This window comes from Egretta garzetta, unplaced genomic scaffold (genome assembly GCF_000687185.1).
Source record: "Egretta garzetta isolate BGI_Z169 unplaced genomic scaffold, ASM68718v1 scaffold397, whole genome shotgun sequence".
Classification (NCBI taxonomy): domain Eukaryota; kingdom Metazoa; phylum Chordata; class Aves; order Pelecaniformes; family Ardeidae; genus Egretta; species Egretta garzetta.
Genome location: NW_009260493.1, coordinates 10,134,526 through 10,154,779, shown reverse-complemented (window position 1 = coordinate 10,154,779; position 20,254 = coordinate 10,134,526). Strand labels below are relative to the sequence as shown.

General features: G+C 36.8%; 1 protein-coding gene across 1 annotated transcript in view; it reads left to right on the top strand.

The window, feature by feature from the left end:
• Positions 1–20,254, top strand: part of LAMA2 (laminin subunit alpha 2) — a 296,182-nt gene that overhangs the window by 240,033 nt on the left and 35,895 nt on the right. Inside the window, exons 44-50 of the mRNA XM_035899887.1 lie at positions 3,085–3,267; positions 4,891–4,896; positions 5,965–6,119; positions 7,728–7,871; positions 8,781–8,914; positions 14,820–14,979; positions 19,550–19,674. Coding sequence (XP_035755780.1) covers positions 3,085–3,267; positions 4,891–4,896; positions 5,965–6,119; positions 7,728–7,871; positions 8,781–8,914; positions 14,820–14,979; positions 19,550–19,674 — 907 coding nt within the window. The remainder of the gene's footprint in view (positions 1–3,084; positions 3,268–4,890; positions 4,897–5,964; positions 6,120–7,727; positions 7,872–8,780; positions 8,915–14,819; positions 14,980–19,549; positions 19,675–20,254) is intronic.

Below are 20,254 nucleotides of genomic sequence, written 5' to 3'. Positions count from 1 at the left end.
AATTCTGATATCAGGAATGATGATACAATCTGAGACAAACAGTATTTTCTTTAAACAGGAGAAGTCTTTTTATGAAACTGCTGTTTAATGAACCATTATAATTTAATCCAAGAAGAATAAAGGCTTACTGACTTTACAGAAAAATCAGGATGAAATCTGCTGGGTTTTGTCTTGCCTTTCTACCACACTCCCATTGACTTACATTGAAGTATCGTTTCCAGTCATTGTTTGGTGGTGTAGATCTTTTTTAGACTGTAAATTACTTGGGACTGGTACAAGATATCCTCAATGAACTCTGAAGCGTTATGCACATTCGTAATTCTGTATAGCCAAAAAACCCCCATTTTTAAAAAATCTGCAATACTCATTAAAATCCCAGAGTCCTGGGAGGTTAGCTACTTTGTTTTGTGATAGCAAGAGACAGGGAGCTACAATGTAGATTCATTATGATGGACAGTGATAAACTGCACATTTGTGTTAGAAAATAAAAAGTTTTTTATCAATGTAATTTGCTACGACTTTTCTCTCCAAGGAGCACTTTATAAACTGAAGATATGCCTTAAGAGAAGTCTCTAAAGAAAATCTATATTCTCTCTGATTTGTGATGGTCTGGAAGGTTCAGACTGCAAGTAAGAACTTGACATGAAAAACAATTTACTATTGAACTTGCACATTTTTATGGCTTTAAGATTTCAGATAACTGAAAAGTTTTGGTTTAGATTTAGTGATCCTTGAAATCAGGCATTCACAAAAATTGTTTTTAATATGTTGTGCTTGTCTTATGCCACTTCCCAGGTTTTGGCCACAGGTATTGACATGACTGTTTCTCTTCTTGTGCACAGATAGATGTCTCAGGCAAACAAAATGGACCTCTAAGGCCAGTTGACCTTAGTACACAGAATGCTAAATATCAAACAAGTAAAAGAAATATGAAATATGCAACCCTTAGTAATGTAATAAACTCTTGTCAGATTAGAGTTACAGGGTGCTTGCTCTTGGGACAAGGACACTCATGTAAACAAGTGGATGTGTGTTCAAAATGAAATTCAGAGCAAATAAATGGCATGGATAAGAAAATGCAGTAAATTAGTTGTCCAACAGGGAAATAACCAATGAGGATGGGGGAGGAAATGACCCTGTCATATATCTTGTTCTTCAAGGATTCAAGAAAGCAGAGAGCAGCTTAAACTAATAATTCTTGTGTCCATGTTATACTAATAGCCAAATAAAAGGAGAAAGACTTAAAATGGGATAGATGGGTAGATCACCTTAGGACAAGGACCCACATGTGCAGGGATAGGCATAATTCAAAGCGTGGCTGAAAATAAATGTAATTTGTGTGACCAATAGAGGGAAGTAACACAGTAACTCCCAACTTACACTCTGCCGAAGGTGCATGCCCTCTAATAATGGCCTCAAAAAGAGATCACTTAAGTTTTGATGAAAAAAGTAATTGAAAAAACGCAATCAGAGCTCTCTGTTCTTTCACTTGTCTGTACTGATGATTTTAATGGTTCATTAAGGGTTCAGTTATATTTTCAAGGTGCTATTGTATTTTGGGGGCTTTTCAGAGCCAAAACTTCAGAAAAAAGGGTGGAGTTGTTTGCAGCACAGGTGTCATTCATCTTCATTCAAGAAAGCAAAAAGGGTCATGTAACTGTCCAGTGTGCAGGACAAACCCATCTATTTCCTGTGGCCTTAGGAAACATCACGTGCTCCCCAGGCAACAGGATTGATCACATCAGATGTTCCACAGAAGGAGAAGGACCTACCTAGGAGACCATTTGGAAACCTATACCCTTGAAATGGAGGAAATGTCCATGTTTCCCATGTCTTCACACAGTCATAGAATCAGGAATGTACAATCTGCTTCAAGCAAATGGTAGTATAAACTAACTCTTACTGACTGTCTTTTAGTCAGAAACGGAAAGAAAACACAACCTGTGCCTACCCCACTACTGCAATGCAGTCTGTTTACTTCATGGACTACCACAGGAAGCCCCAGTCAGTGTGACAAGTGGCACTACCTCTACATGGTTGTTTCAGAGGTGTCCAAACTTCTGAGGTGCACTCCAAAATTCTCATGTGACTAAGGGACGTGAGGATACCTTGGAGAACGCAAGGTGAAAGCAACTCCAAGAACAGTTCCACAGGAAGCAGGTGGCAAAGCAGGTTCCTGTGGGTCCCACAAGTCCACTGTGGTGTGGTGGTAGAGTGGGAGTTCACATGGGCTCCCTGCTAGCTGGAGTGTCCACCACAACATTTTCTGCTTGCTCATTTCCTCCCATCTGTGAGAATTCAGAAAATTTGGTAGCTCCATAACCCAGCACAGCCTGTTGCTGCTGGCTCAGCTTTTGATGTAGTCCCAGTGTGGCGACAGCACCTGAGCTGCTCAACAGCTGCTTGCTAAGTTTCAAAGCAATCTGGTTTACTAACACAGGATTTGGATAAATACCTACTTGAATACCTGTCTGTTTTATCTCTTATCAATAGCAGAATCAAAACATTCCGTACTTGAATGTTTTCACCCAAAAGATAGAACATTCATTTCCATTTTGCAGGCAGAGAGGTAGGGCAGCATTAGACTAATTGTTTTGCTCAAGGTCACCAAGGATGTCTACAGATGTATGTGATTAATTCAGTCAGTGAACTCCACTGAAACACATGGAGTTAGATTTCTGTACTCTCTACATCAGAACATTGAAAGTCCTATTTCTATTGTAAGTGTCAAATATTATACCTGACACTTGATCAGAGGTTAACCAGTGAGTCAACAGCAACAACTAAATTGCACAAAAATGTACCTAATAAAAATTATTTGTCCTTTACATACAAATGGAGCTGGAGCATTTTCTCTTCTTCAGGTGCATTTGCTGTCTCGAAAAAGACATAAAGGGCCAGATTCTGCAGCCCACATCCACACTCACAATTAGATATGCCTTACTACATGTGAAGTCAGAGCTCTCAAAGAACTGCACAACACAATTTAAGATGGTAGAATTTTGACCCAACTTTATTCTTAAGATGTGTAAAGGAAACTTCTGTACTCTAGGCAATCATTTCTTTATCCTTTTCTACCTACAGATACAGCTGTTAAGATACAGGCAGCCAAAGACAAAGCAAGACAAGCCAACGATACTGCAAATGATGTCCTGGCCCAGATTAAAGACCTCAACAGGAATCTCCTGGGCTTGAGAAACAACTACAGTAAACTTGCAGATGATGTGGCGAAAACAAATGCTGTTGTGAAGGATCCTATCAAGAACAGTAAGATCTTTTTTGGGTTGTTTGGTGGTGGTTTTTTTCAGTTTGTGATTTTAATTTCACATCTCAAAATGAAACAGAGACACTCCAGAATTTCACTCATGTAGTGTTACTACAGTATGCTGGGATAAAAGGAATCTCTAACACTTCTATTTTATGGACTTTATATATAAAAAGAGTTTTAAATCTTAAGGACTGCTGCTAGTAGTTGGAAAAAAAGCTAATGTCAGCAGGATGAACATGTAGTGGGTAGATTTGTTCCGCAGACTACTTTTTCAAGTATTTAGGAGGTGAATAATCGAAGATTCTGACTGGCATCTCACCCCTTGATTCAAGCAAAATTCCACGCACTAACCCTGTCTTCAGTCAATCAGATAATCAGTTTCAGGAGAAATGCATGATTTCTTTCATACACATTACTATTTTTGGTAGAACACTGAAGACACTTAAGAAGAAAGAGGAAAAGGAGATGCTGGGAATTGCTTTTTTAATGCTTTTTTTTTTTGATAGTGAGTTCTGTTATCAAATGTGACAATTGCTTTAGCATTTTCACTTTGGTTATGATGGATAAAATTGAATTCTAAATTGCAACACATTTATGGTAGATTACTAGAACGTATCATATAGGAGTATACAGCCAGGGCTGACCACAAAACCTGAATGTCTTTATAAAATTACTGAAGGGCTAATTTCTCAGCTAACATGGGCTCCCCAGATTGTCATCACCTTGATGAAGCCGGGCACCTAAAAATACCCAGTTTAGGATATTGTCAGTCTCCTTCTATGGACAATATCCTCTCCAAATTGTAGCTGTACCAGTGAAAGAAGTTAATCCCAATGGCCATTTGTCACTGCCTGCCTATTGCAGTATCAACTGAGATAGATACATGTGTGAGCCCCACGTATAATCCCCATCAGGCAGACTGATCCATACTTGTTTAGACAATATGAAAAGTACGAAATATTGAAATAGCGTGCTTAGATAATGGCAGGTTAGGGATCAAGCAGATCTATGAGGTAATGACCTCTGGCAGGGTTGTGATGAACAACTGAGAAATGGCCTAAAAGCAGTAATTCCTTGACACTGCTGGATCTAGACTAGGCCATCTGTCCCAGCCCGAGTATTCTAAGACTGTGTGTACATTAGCATTTCAGTTGAGATTAGGAGCGATAATTTAGAAGTGAATCTCTTGATTGTCCCCAGTGACCATTATTTGGTTCACATTGAGGAGTGATCTTAACACTTGCAAAGTCTTTCATGTCAAATAAAGCTTAGCTGGAAGATGTTCTCCAGAAGTACACTTTTACGACTCTCCAACTGCTAATGGATACTCAGATTACAGAATGAGATTAAAATAAATGCAGAGTAAACCAGTCCAAATGTATATAGTGAGTATGTTGGCACTCACAACTACCTGTTAAGCTAGACATAGCCTCTCTTGTATGTCAAAATTCAGGCTCTGAATTCTCATTATACAGGTATGTAATGTATGTAAGGTAATACGTTTTTTTCTAGGCTAATTCTGTCCCTTAATTTACTTTACATTTGTGTTTACGTCTTCAAAATATTTTCTTACATTATCTTCTGTCTTTTCTCTTTCCTTTGTTTCCTTATCTTGCCTACAGAAATCAGTACGTACATTTTCTTTCTTGCTGCTTTTATTGCACCTTTTCCAGTAAACTGATTCACTGCTTACCACCAAAGCTTCTGCATGGTGCTCTACATTTCACATTAATTGAATAGTTAAATAGTTACTCTTTGAAAGCTCTGAGATGAAGTGACTTGGTAACTAGTTTCACTTATGTAAAACCTTAAGAAGCATCTTGAAGGTTTGGTATCAGTGTCAGGGTGACTATTCAAAAACTAGATATCCAGACTTTCATGCCTTATGGAATCAGTAGTACTATTGTTATCATCATCAATGTAAATTCTTCTGGTAGATGCAGGTTTGTCCCTTTCAGTGTCATCCACACAACCCCATACCCTCATGCTAGCCAAGTCTTGGAATACTTAGATTTGCTTATGAATTGTCAAAGAGAGGACATTATTCACTGGTTGTATGTTGAGAGGCAAAGAAGACATTTGAAGCTTAAAGAAAAAGAGAGCAAAAAATATCCTTGTGAAATTATTAAGTTCACCTGAAAAAAATAAAATATTTGCAATTTACTGCCACTGTTTTTTAATCTGCTTTCAGTACATGTACAGAATTTTAAACTTGTGACCAGAATAAAGCCTTTTTGTAGTTGTGGCCATTATAGTTAATTCAAGCATTAACTTCAAGTTAATTCTAACCCTGTTTCAGAAATTACTAATGGAAACTAACCAGTTTTCATTAATCTAGCATTTTTCTTCAAAATTGGAGGTTTTTTAAAAAAAGAAAGCAAGTACTTTGTTCATAAGTGTATTTTGCTGCAGGAAATGTTTTCCATTAGTATCATCCTGACCTGAAGCATAGTTATTGCTTCAAAACCCTGCTTTAACACTTGTGTTTGTTACTACTGCTACTTTAACTTGATTCTAAATATTCTTAAACTGTCTTATTCTGTTCAGATAGCTTCCTGGTCTGTGTGTACCTCATAGTGGCATACACAACTGCCTGAGTATTGTGTATGCAGAATTTTCTTGGATTTTATTACTTCAACGTATAATTCCTCTCTGACACTATTCTCTAAAGCTCTGCCTTATTCTTTTTTATGAAGTTGCTGATGCAGATTCCAGTATTAAAACCCTGGAAAAGGAAGCAGATCGCCTGCTAGATAAAATCAAGCCAATCAAAGAACTTCAGGACAACTTAGGGAAAAACATTTCTCAGATAAAAGAGCTAATAAACCAAGCTCGGAAGCAAGCCAATTCGGTAAGCCCTCTTTCTCAGTAAGATGACCTTTTGAGTATTGACGGGATTTTATTTTCTACTTTTCTATTTCTTTTCCACGGGGTGAATCCTTTCTAATTCTAAACTTGTGTAAAGAGAGCAAATAATGGTGTTTAATTTCTCAGATAAACAGAGAATATTCTGATGATTTTCACTCTTTTTTTCTTCATTTAAAAACATGCCCTCGTTAAATGGTTGACATCTGTAGGAATGTATCTGGAAAGGTTATTATATGAGAAGTATTGTGGATGATAGCAGAAGAGTCACAGCATCATTGATTTTTTGTGAAAATGAAAATGTGATTTTTTTGCCTCAGCACTGATATTAAGCCCCTGACTTCATTTCACAGAACTTATATTACCTGAGAATGACACCACCTGCTTTTCCCATATTCTTGACTTTCTTTGTCCAGTAGTAGTTCTGAGGACTCAAACTTGAGTTAATGTATTTCTAGTCCATTTAATGAGTTTGGAGTCCATCCCCCTGACTCAGTACTAAACTCAAGGGTGCACTGGTTAATGCTAAGGTTATGCAGCTTGTGACTTAATATAGCAAAGGAAAAAAATTCTTGAAGATGGTACTTAAGAAAACTTCCTGAAAAATGGTTGAAAAAAAATAATGTAGAGAATAATAGGATCCTGGGAAAGAAGTGTATTCCATAGACTTGATGAAATTTGCCCATGATAGAAAGACAAGCTACAATGATGATATGGTTTTGTTATGTTCATCTTCTGTCTGAAGGCTTTGAAGTATTTAACTGCTCAGCATTTCTGAGATAGGAAAATTGTGATTTTGGTCATATAGTGGATGTCCTTTTTGACAAAGTTTGCCCTAAGCATAAGGTGATACCATTATGTGCATCTACTCTAATACATAAACTTGTCTAGCTAGAATTGAAATACCATTGTCCTGTCATTATGTCGGTGCTGGCACTATGAAAGCAAACAGTATACCGTTTTTATCTGTGCTCAGAGCCTGAGGAAACTAGCACGCATGTCCAAATGCATATGTCACCCAGCTGTGAAAATGAAACTTCGTTATGAATACCAACTCCATTAGGGACTATGTAAAAGCAATGATAGACACAACTGTTGGTTTAAAAATAATTGGTAAAAGGTGTCTTCAATTGGCATAATCAAAGATATTACAAGGAAAAAATAGATAATCCTGTCTACCTGATAGCAATGTGCTGTGGTCCCTTCAGGAGTGCTGCTTATTTTCCTGGCTGCATATTCTACTTATAGACTATCTCTACTGCTAGAGTTCCACGGCTGCTTGCTTTAGACCGGTATATACTCTAACTCTTTTTAATCCATACAGTTCATCCTTTCAAATCTGAATGCTAGACAGAGTTTTATTTCCTTTTAATAAATAACCCCAAAAAGAAAATTCCATTTCTACCTCCTATCTGCCTATCCAAGCCTACCATTTCTGCCTATCCAAGCAACTCCCTGGTACATGTAACAGAGAAATGGGAAGGAAAAAAAAAAAAATGTATAATACCCTTCTAATTATTTGGAAGCATCTAAAGTTATTTCTGGAATAATAAGCAGTAAACGCAATTCTTTCTGCTGTGCTTTTTTTTTGAAGATCAAAGTGTCCGTGTCCTCTGGAGGCAATTGTATTCGCACATACAGACCAGAAATAAAGAAGGGGACATACAACACTGTCATTGTCAATGTGAAGACTGTAGTTGCTGACAATCTGCTTTTTTACCTTGGAAGTGCCAAGTTTGTAAGTCTGTCTTCTGCTTTTCATGTCAGGGTTGCTCGATCAAATCAGACTACTGACAAATACAGAAGATGAGAAAGGTGTGGTTTTTTTCTCCTAGGGGCTTCAAAGCAGTAGTAGAGGGCCTGAGATAATCTAGACATTCACTGTCTTTGGGATTAATTACAGGGACTTCTAAAATATGACCAGCAAATATTTTTTTATATTTTTTTAATTTTAACTAGGTATAAAATGGGAGAGTTGTACACAGACTACATTAAATCTTCAAAATTCACAGTGCAACCAGGGTAATTTTGGGGTTTGGTTGTGGGTTTTCCCTTGGGAATGAAGTAGCTAATCATTTTGCATCTGCCAAAGCTCCTATTTATTGTAATTTTAAGTCAAGGCTACAATTCCAAGCATAATAATGATGAATGGTTCGGTTTCCCATAGGCCCTATAGCAGACAGACTTCTAAAATAATCAATAATAGTTCAGCAAATGGGAAAAGCATTCTATTTCTAACATTTTGAATTATATACTTTATTTACCTACTACAACATTAAGAGGCTAGATGGCATCATGTATTAGCCTAGAATCCTGACATCTTTCTGTTTTACAAACAATGTTACTCTGAGTTAAATCTTTCTCTTGATGGCTACAATATTGACATTTCTGTGAGCCTAGCAGGTGTTTGCTGCATAGCACTGACAGAAGTCATTTGCCATCTTTGGCTTAAGATTCCTTGTTTGAAACAACAAAAGCAGGAAAAAGAGAATCTCATTTTAGATCACTGTAAGAATTTATGTTCATTCTTTACTGTCTATATATGGATTTCTAATGCCCCGTAAGACCTTCTGACATGTAAAGAGTTCTGTAAAATTTCCTTTAATTAAAGTATGAGATTGCTTATATTTTCATATTTTACATGTAGACTGACTTCTTGGCCATAGAGATGCGCAAAGGCAAGGTGAGCTTCCTGTGGGATGTGGGATCTGGTGTTGGACGGGTGGAGTATCCAGATCTGACCATTGATGATGGGTTTTGGTACCGGATTGAAGCCTCTAGGCAAGTATTTATTTCGTTTCGAAGATTTTGTTCCTAAAGGAAAAAATGACCAAATTTAACAAGTTCTGCTTCTAACCCCCTGCCCGCAAGTTGGCATACCTCAGGCTTGCTATGTTTGAAACACCGACTTTTTAAAAAAGATGATGTTATAAATATGAGAAATTCTAGTCTAGTTTAATGAAAGCTTTTGAACCTACGTCCAGTAGTACCAAAAATATATACAGTACAATTACTATTGAAATATGAATTGTTCTGTGTCAAGAATTTATTTTCATCACATATTTCCCCTCTAGCGTCAAAAATCTATGACTGCATATATTCCCTTCTGTTTACCTATCACTCTATCAACTCTCTTCTTCAAACAGCTTCCCTTTAAAATCAATTACAGGTTTTGGCACTCAGACAGATAACTACTATTCTTTTCTCCTTGAATTTCAAAGAGGAGCAGCTTTTCTGAATTTCTGGTCTTGATACAGTACTGCAAATGAATGGTCTGTCATACACCAGTATCTTGATTTTTACTCAGAATGCCATTTCCATAGGGAGAATATCTCTTCAAATGGGAAATATTTAAAAAGATACAGTTTATGAAATCTCAAGGATGAAATAGTCTGGAAAGTTAAACTATACTTTGTAATTTGAGATCAGTTGTTGAATGCTTTTAAACTTTAGAAATGTAGATAACTTAATATTCAAATTTCACATTTGTAAGTTGAAGCTTATATTTTCCATTCAAATAGCAAACACATGACATATGGTGTAGTAATTACAGCATAAGGATTACATAACTTTATATCCTTTATCTTTTATTTCTGAACAGATCTTAGTAATTTAGATAACTTCATCTATATTGCAATTTGATATGAAGCTGAGCAATTCCTCCTGCATCATTACAGTTAATTTCACATAGTGTTAAACATAGAACCGATAATATAGTCAGAAAATGAGAGAAAGAAGGAAAAAGAAAACAAAGCACTCTAATTCCGGTTACATCCATAGCTCTCAGAGGAGGTAAATGGCATCCAGTTTAAATAATTTAGTGAAATCACTGAAATCAGCCGTTCAGAGCAGAGAATTAAATAAAATTATGGGACCGTCTCCAGAAGCTGGCTTAATGAAACCTCATTGCTAGGAAAATACAAACTGGGGTACAATACGAATTGTTGAAATCTTCACCAGTTCATATTATGCATACTAAAATAGCTTTGTGGCACAGTAATGCCAGACTTTCATTTACAAGAAAGCTGCTTCAGCAGAATACGGAGCCAGGACATGGTATAAAAATTCACACATCCTACAAAAGCACATTGCCTATTAAGCTGGTTGTTCTGGATATATAGGGTGTGCATGCCATTAGTATTGAACAAAATGTTGGGTCAGCAGTTTAGAACAATTACAGCTGCACAAATCTGAAGTACAGAGCAGTGTTTAGGAGAATTACATTGCAGGGGTATTAGTTGGATTTGTGGGATTAAGACAAAGAGCTTGGGACTCATTTTGCATTCTGAAGGCAGACTTCATAAATCACAAACCTTACTGAAGATTCTTCAACTTTGACCGTTTTAGTCCATTTGATAACCCTCCTCTGACTCCTTTCATAAGCTGTTGGAGAGTTTTACTCATTTCATTCCCTCACCTTTTTTCTCCAAATTTCTACTCAGTTCTGGCCACAGACTTTTTCAGCAACCTGACAGAACTGCCTGAACAGGTGGAGCAGGGCATCCACTTAGAACGGGGACATAAGATGAAATTCTGGCCTTGCTGAATTTTGCCATAGATTTCAGTGGTGACAGGCACTGACACGCAATAAAAACAGTATGGTAGGTTTGAAGTTTGATAGCGGTTCTTAATCAAGGATCCCAAAGGGCCTTAAAAGGAGGAGATGTGGTGACACAGAGGTTGTGAAATTCCCAAAGTCAATCAGTATAGTGAATGAAACCTAAATAGGAAAAAGCTGACTGTTGAGTAATGATCAGAGATGTTCAGTTCAGTTAATGTCTGTGCCAAAATTTCCAGTAAATTGATAATTACTGCATCTGTTTTCCAGCGACACTTTTATTTTTCATCACCTTTTTATCTAAAGCATACTAATACTTTGCATTTTATTGTAGATGCAGAGGCTATCTTGTAAATATTTTAATTTTTTTTATGGAATTGAAGTAAAATTTGTTTATTCCTATAGGAATTCCTATAGGAATTCCCTATACTTTGATGGTACAGGAATTTAACAAATGTCACCTACTTACCTGCTTACAGGGGCAAATCTGATTGGCATCAAGAATGAAAGTATCAATTAACAAAGGAAAATTTGGCATAACAGTATGTGACAACATGATTTAAAGCAGGTTTGTGACATGCAAACAATGTCAATTTTGTGAAACAGTCCAACGGATGGCAGAATATTTTTGAGACTGGCTAGGTCAGTGAAACAATGTCACTTGACTTCAGCAGGCCTCATTTAGGAGCAGGACCTGATTAGTTGTGGTTTTAATCAAGTGTGATTTAAGTATTACCATTGTTTTAATTGTTAATGACAGAGTTTAAGCAGCACTTCCTTTGAGGACAAAGGACACTTGAAACACAAGTGTCCATCCAGCCTAGCTCAGCAAGAATTCAGTTTTAAACTACTGTGCAAATCTAAGCCATACTTTCCAATGAGGATTTTCTGTGCTCTCAAGGGTTCAAGGAGCAGAGGTTTCTACATGGTATTTTGTAATCTGATGTTGATGACTTGCAATAGTCATCTCATTCATATCATGCATCTGCTAAAGAGCAAATGCTGCATGCATGGCACTACGTAAAGTTTTCAGATGATCAGCCACAAAGTGCTGATACATCTTCTATAAGCCACCAGTTTTGCAAGAACTTAATGTCACTAGAACAATATCTTCTAACCTGATGACTTGTCATGCACAGGATAGCAATGTCTTTTTGCTGTCAAGTTAGCCAAGTTCTTTCTTCAAGCTCAATTGTCCTCCCTAAATAAGAGAGAATTATTTATAGAAGAGACTCCATTGTTAGCAGTTCAGTCTGTTTGAAGATGAAAGACATCTGTGCTATTTGTGACATATTAGACACCCTAAAAAGTGTCAGTCTGATCAGTGACTTCTGCATTATTGCACTGGGATGTTTTTTAGCTGGAATCTTGATTTCAGCACAATATAGATTGGAAGTGCCAATGGCTTTCTTTCAGAAAGCATCAAACTTAAGCAGTTTAAAAAAACCCCAGTTTTTAGCAACTGTTAGTCTTTCAACAATTACTACACTAAGAATTTTATCCTTTAAATAGCTTCACATCAATAAACCTTCAGAACAAAATAAAGTAAAAATTTGGAATTTCTGCTGCACAGAAAGCTGTCTACATAGCATTCAGTTGATTTGGGAATAAAAGGTAAATTATTGTCATTAAAAGGAAATTAAAAAAAAAAGTCCTTTAGAATAATGTGGATGCTTTAGCCAACTTTTTAAAAATTGTTTGGGGCCGCTACATGTTTGCATACCCTAAATGTCACTTAGGAGATTCCCTAGGAAACTGGGAGTCCCATCCATGTGGCCTCCAGAGCTGCCAGATCAAGATATGGGTGCGTAGTTGAAGAGCTCCAGCGTTTTTTTGCAAATACGTGTTTTTCACATTGAAAGCCTTGAGATCCCTGACTGGAAAGCAGGCAAGATGTCATAGATCTACAAAGGTATTCCCATTGAATGGAAACCCTCAAAATTACTTTGCAACCCTGCTTCACAGTTCAGGAGAAATTTATCAAAACTGAAATGGCTCAACTAAATCTTTTTTTTTTTTTTTTTTTTTTTTTTTATAAGTGACTTTTTTCTAGTTCTTTGCTATTTCAGAAGAAAACTCTCAACTCATTCTGTTTTTTGAGTAATAGGTTCTTAGCCAAAGGAATTCCTGAAGACTGTTTTTTAGATATAAAATGCATAGTCCAGGATTTTTCCACCCTCTAGAGCCCTGGTCTGGTAAACTTTCTAAATCCAGTAATTCTGTAAGTACAGGATAGTGATGTCTTCATTTAGCTTATTCAGTAGCCAAAGTTATGCAGTCTGCCTTGCTGTGCTCTACATGTAAGTTCTTCAAGTAAAGCTTTATTTAACAGAAACGGCAGTTCTTCCTGGAAGGTATGCTTTTAACTTCTAGTTTGCTTGTTACTTCAATACCCCAAGCCAATCTTTTTTTTTTTTTTTTTTTTTTCCTAATTAGACAAAAAGGAATTTTGCATCTTTGCATGCAGCAAAGTTCAGGACTTCAGAAAATCAAAGGGATGTTTTGGGTTTTTTTATGGCTGTGACTTGACAGTATCTCGATAGGATGAGTATGTAACTTTTCATCTAGAAAAGCTACATGTGGAAATTTTTGGTGGATTTTATCACCCCTATTTAATCAGCTTCTTTCCTTTCCCTGGAAACCTTATTCACAAATGCAGAAATAAAATCCAGTTTGTCTAGCTTGAGACCAGGTACTGAGTAATTTTTAAAGTCTAATTAGGTAGCCAGCAAAATACCACTCGTAATCTAAAAAATTAGTAGTCACTCTTGATAGGTGTACAACCTTTGTAAACTGTTATGGAAAAAGAAAGTAAGTTCTGTTTAAAATGATGTATTTCTGCATTAAGTGTCAAATTAAGTTAGAAAAGTGCCATGTAATACTGGTTTCCATGCTGAGTGTTTCAGTGCTAGTTAGGGGTGCAATGTTAGAAATTTCCAAATTAACATGACAGTGGTCCTTGGAAATCCAGCATCCTATTAAAAATGAGATAAAGCAGCAATTTCCAAAGTTATCCATAAACCCACAGTATGTGATCTCCCTCTGCCTACTTCATCTCCCAGCCACTCCTCCACCACATTGCTGCACATACTAGACACCTCATCTGCCCAGGACAGGATTTGGGTCACGCTCCATGCTTATTTCTACAATCATATGATGACCCCATAAGAAATTGTGTGTGTTAATTATGGTCCATCTGTCTGGGAGGAAACACAAATTTATGGTGTTACTATAAGTGCCTAATAGTTTACTCCTATTATGTAAGTAGTAAGCTTTCCGTGGAAAGCTACTATCCATACTGCTGTAAGCGAAAGTAATATTAAGCAAATTATTGCAAAGGATTCAAAATTATTCAAGTTGATTTTGAAATATCTTTCTATATACCTGAAAAATTAGGAGGGATCATCTCTCTCCTCACTCTGTTGTTTACTCTGTTGTAAAAATACCAGCAAACTCTTTGCATGCCAGTTACTACATTAATATAACCTAAGGAGTAGAAAGCAAACTGCTGCAGAAACTATTAACAAATGGTAAATTCTTTTGTTGCTGTTACCATCAATATTGGATGTGGTTCACAGGACAATGAGGTAACATCCTTACACGTAGTGGGGTTTGTGCCTGTTTGATAAGCAACCAGAGAGCTCCACTGCAGAAAATGCAGACTCTGTGCATCACAGTGGAGCAAATTGAAGTACTTTATCACATGACCATCAATTTCAGTTCAAATGTAATCTAATAAACCTTATGAAAATCAGAAATTTAATTTGGAACCTTGTCTGCATCATTTGTTAAATGTCAAGAAACAATTACTTAACACTAATTTCATCACAATAATTTAAAAAAATGCAACTTCTTTGTTTTAGTCAATGAAAGTTCCACTTCATCTGTATAGTGAATTTTGTTCAAAAAGGAGTTTGAGGTGAGGAAAAAACCCTGGGACTGTGATCATGTCTTTAACTTACACAGGCATAAGAGTATTAATTTGTATCAAAAATCAAACATAACCAAATCAGTAATACATGCCTCTATTAAAAGATGCCTTTTAGTAAGATGTCTAAAGTAGATTTTTACTATGTTTGATTTAACTACTGAATCTGTATGCTTAAATTATTTTGTTAAAATCTCTAGGACTGGGAAAAATGGCACGATATCAGTGAGAGCTCTGGATGGTCCTAAAGCCAGCATCGTGCCAGCCACATTCAGTGCCGTCTCTCCACCTGGATATACCATTCTGGATGTAGATGCTAATGCCATGCTCTTTGTTGGTGGTTTAACAGAAAAAATAAAGGTAATGTCTTGCCTGGTGCTAGTGTATTAACTGGCTATTTATGTGGGCAATTTTTGTTACTGCCTACAGTAGAAATAGTGAACTTTAATATGCTGGCATATTAATATACATATTATAGTATAATATACAATTATAGTAGGTGCTTTAGGAGCAAACAGTAAACCTGCACTCTTGCAAGATTATTAGGGCTTGCCTAGGCATGCAGGTGCACAGACCTGAAGTTTCTCTGCCCCTGCTGTTAACTTCTCCTACGCAGAAGCCTGCTGGCTAGCTGTATTGGGGCATCCTGCTGCCCCAAAAGGCTTTCAGTGTCAGTGACAGGAGCTCACTTCTGTTTCTGCACACTCCCGGTCTCCTAACAATATGTATAATGATATATATTCATTTGCGTTCGGGGTTTTTCTCTCTGTCATGTACCCACAGTGTCACTTGTTCCTTTCCAGTCTGCTTTCGGCATTTCTGCTTTATTTTCTTGATTTTTGTTCCTGTCTTCCTCCCCTACTATCCCTCTTTTTAACCGCTACCTGCATCAGATCCCTGATCTATTTTCTCTTCTTTTTGCCTGTTCATTTTTTCTGGTCACTGCTTCTACATTGCTTAACTTAGTGGGAATGAATAGAAGATTTATGCCAAATAGAATGGATGGAAATCTTTCAGCAAAAACCATTCTCCCATAAGTAGTAATAAGGATACATTTTTGGATTAATTTCATCACAAAATAATTTAAATTAATTATTTTGTTCCTGATCAATATATGTATTTTTTTAATGTTAACATTACAAAAAACCCCATCATTTAACATTAAAAAAAAAGCTTACATTTAGACTTTCCCAAATAATGAACTCAAAGAACTTTTTTTTTTTTTTTTTACACTGAAGTTTGTATATGTCCTCAAGTGTTGTAATAGCACAATATTTTATGGTCCAACTTTCTAGTTTTTTGAAAGTTCAACTTTTTAGATGGTTCTGCTTGGGAATATGTGGATAGGCATATTCCTTCCTTACAAATAATGGAATGGGTGCACATTACCAGACAGACAAAGAGAAAATCAGAGGATACAAGAGGAACAAAAAATGCAGATTCCGCTTGCTTGAAATTGGTGTCTTGAAATCTAGCTTTAGCTTCAAAGATATCCATGTGTTTTGGAGCACAGTCAGGTAATTTCATTTTAGAACTTGATCAGGTTAATCACTGAGGGCTTCTGCATACCAAAAAAAAAAAAAAAAAGCAAGACTGAACAGACTTGCACAACTACCAACTAATTTAACTGAGATATATCTGACTGACACACATTCACAGAAACAGGAAAAAATTTCATGAGATTTTGGGCTAGGAAATTGCAAGTCAGTCTGTATTAGTAGAAATCTGCATGCTCTGCTTTATCTGAAATGGATCCATAAAAAATCACTTCCAAGTTTTGAAGATGCAGATGCAATGAATCTTGACATTTCTTGTTGAACTTTAAGGGTGTAAATAACTGCCATGCACATTTTTTTTTATGTCATTTGATTTAATATGGGAAATAGAAGTCAGCTGAAGAATTTCTTGGAGAATTACATATTAGATAAAGCAGACTTTGTCATCCTTTTTTGTGTTCTCCTTAGGGCCTTAAACAGAGGTTCTGGTTTGCTCCCTACCTTCCAGCTTTCCATCTAGAGGCAACTAAAGGTGTTTGCTTTCTTCTGTTAGTCATATTTCTAAAATTAATGAATCATCATTTGCTAAAAGTGGTACTGCAGAGATTAGTGACCCTTACAAAACCAGAATGGCCTCACTGCCTTTCTGTACTCTGTCCCTTTGATCAGCTTTTTTAAAGGGAATGGATATAAACTGGGGAGAGGTACTTTATCTCCCACACATAGTAATTCTCCTCAGCTTCCTTTCATTCTTGGTTTTTTGCTGTGTCAAGTAAGTTTTAGTTTCCAGTGGTTTTTTTACCAGTAACAAATCTAATTACATCAGCATTATGGCCTGTTTTTCACTCACCATAATAACTCAGTGGAATAAACGCTGCACTGGGCTGAATCAGGACCATTCAGGGCTTGCAGCGCTGTGTAGCTATAATGACCACAGGCCCAAATGCACACAAGTCTGTTAGAGGCTATAGGGTGTCTGCCCACCTCACCAAAATGCTTAACTGTCAGAGTCTGACTGCAGGCCCAGGAAGACCAACTGGCTCAGGTAACAATCATAAATGCCAGAATTATGATTAAAAAAAAAAAATTCATCATTCTGCATTTAAAAAATCACTTGAGAGTTTTGTTTATACAATATTTAAATTTTATTGGCTCAGTTGAGATGCTAGAAAATGTATGGTCAGGTGGTTTTTGTCTTCTTGTCTTTGGTTGATCACCCAAAGGAGTCATGAAACTTCAAACTCAAGTACCAGCCTAAACACAAACCTTATTTGAATTTTATTTTAGATATCACTTTTTAGTTATCAGAAGGCAAGTGGGGCAAGTACTGAAACATAATAATACCATTTGTATTTGCACAGCTCTCAAATATCAAACCTCCCAGACCAGAGCTTTGACCTGAATTCTACTTCAAAAAAAAGCTTGTTTACATTAAGAATCCAAAGAATCAAAGATTCTGTAGGTTTAAGTGTTATAAACATTTTATTGTTAGATAAAGAGCTCCTAGATGACAAAGGTCATCTCACTAAAATTGCACTGTCAGAGGAAAAATGAGTTTGAATTTTAAAATATTTAATATATCTACTGCTTTTACTTCATGTTTATTAGTAGTAGTATTTATTTGGGGTATTTAACATTTAAATCCTAAGAGTATTTGAATATTACTTAGTCAAGAAGAATTACTTAACAGTGAAGCTTCATGAAGTGTGTATTTAGGAAAGAGATTTAGCAGAATCTCTAAAGGGAAAAGTGTTCAAGGGCTCTTATGTTTCAGGGTAAACAAAATGACCTGGAACACAGCAACATTTAAACCTGAACCCTTTTCTGAATGCTTTTCTTTTTTCCTTTAGTTAGATACAGTGAGGCAGACGTGGGTAGTGACCATAATTCAGTACACAAGACAGTTGTAGGATCGAGTATGAGGTGTGATGCTGAACCAGAACAGGAGTTTTGGATGTTGCAAAAGTCTGATGCCAGAAAAGCTGTTTTCATCCTCAGTAAGAATTATTCAGATACTTTCTGGAGATTTCTCCATTTTTTCACCCTAGTCAGGAAAAAACGACCTAATTTTTTCTCCAGGTAAATAAAGACAAGGGCAGAGGTAGGAAGACAGTGTATTTTAAGTTTCCTATGCCTGACATATTTGCAATACAGGGTTTTAAACACTGTCAGACTTGTTCCATTCAGACACAGTCTGTGAATTAAAAGAGAAATTATAACTTTACTTTCAGGGGAATTTTTGTCATCATGCAGTACACTTGTCAGGCTTAAAAATTAAGACCTTAACTGAGACTCTTCTAAAATGATGAAGCTCTTTGGACATTTACGAAGGTCGCTGATATTTTTTAAATCTTTTTCATATTATTGGGTTTTGGACTGCTTTAGATTTGTCCTGGGTTTTTGTCCACATCTCTTTTTGCATGCATCTTTGCAGTGCATTCAAAAAGGAGGCTCATTTTTGGTTTTTAAAAACATCTTTCATCTGACTGGAGTAGAAGACTATGATACTTAGACGTCATGAATTTCTCAGAAGTGACATTAAGTTCATACTTGTTGCTAATTAAAACCTTCCCAATTACCCTGGGAAATATCACCAGCACATTAAGTCTTTTGAGTCACACTTTTCCTTTAATATTTTCAAGTTGTACTTCTCCATATTCTCTTGCAAGATCTTCATATTTGTAATTGCTGTATGGAAAACAGCAGGTGTTTGTCTATCTCAAATAGCTAAGTATATAGATTTTCAATCAGCTCATACTGATGAAGTGAAATTTAAATGAAACTAGGTATTTTTAGAAGGATAATTTTGAGCTGAGTACTCTGTGTACTGTCAAATATTACTACCTTGATCATGTTACCATGATCCCATATGCATGACCCTATATGAGTTTTGATGGGATATGAGTTTTAATTGGTTTGCCACCTGCACTTTTTTCTGCATCCAAAATTCAGCATGAATTTTACAGGTGTAGTCAGTTGAGTTCACACTTGGTCTTCTAGCTTGGATGATCTGCTTGATTTCCAGGCTTTTTAGCATTAAGTACAGTAGAAACATTTTGCTTATTGTATTGTGGGCAACATTCCTCGTAGTCCTTTCTATGAAGTCTTAAACAAAAATCCAGATAGACCTTGAACAAGTCCCGCAGGCAGCTCTGAATACCCAGGAAAGCTGATGGTGATGTGGAAGCCAGGGCAGATCCTCGTTCTCCAGGAATTGTTAAAACCCATATAAATGGGATTTTCCATCCTGACTGATGCAAAGTTTAGCTCACATTTTCTCTGATTGGTTGTTCTACAGGAGGGCTTCTCAGATTAAATATTACTCTTGATATTTAAAATAATAAGAAGCATCTTCTGGTCTTTGTGATTTTCATATCAGACACAGTAGATCACTTCAAATTGAATTCTACTGAGGTTTGTGTGTTCTGTTGCAGAAGTCAGATGCAGTAAGAGTCACCACCTTCACTGGCTGCATGGGTGAAACCTTTCTAGACAGCAAGCCCATAGGACTCTGGAATTTCAGGGATATCGAAGGTGACTGCAAAGGATGTGCCGTCAGGTAGGTAAAGCACTGACTGTTTCTCATGCTCATTCTGTGGTAAGCATCAGGAATTTCCACAGCGGCATTCAAGTTCCAGTAGACAGCTGTGGTCTGTGTGCAACACTGAGAGTTGTAGGAAATACAAAATTAGGTTGCAATTACACCAAGAGTGGAAGCACCCAGTTTGGGTCATAAATGTGGTTGGTGTCTTAACAGAATTAAGACAGTGTAACTGTGCTGTGATGGAAAGACTCCTGCTAACCAGTAACCAGGATTAGTCAAAACCCAAGAGAGTCCCTAAGTGGGAATGAGTCTGGCTCATGGACAGCTGTGGTGTAGGTGCCTGCAGCTCTCATGCAGCATGGGGCAGTCAGGTGCCTCAAAGGTGGCTTTCACAGCCACCAGTGTAGTGAGTAGAGACCTCCACAAGAGAAAGGTGTTTTCATTCTCAAAAGAGAATGGGAAATCCTGTGCCTGTCAGTGACCAGTGGTTCCAGATAGGGTAAATGGCCCATCCAGGCAGGACCAGGATTCACAGGCTCAGAAGTCTCTTCAGGGCTTTTAAAACAATGTAAGTTACTTCCTTTCCGGATGTGCC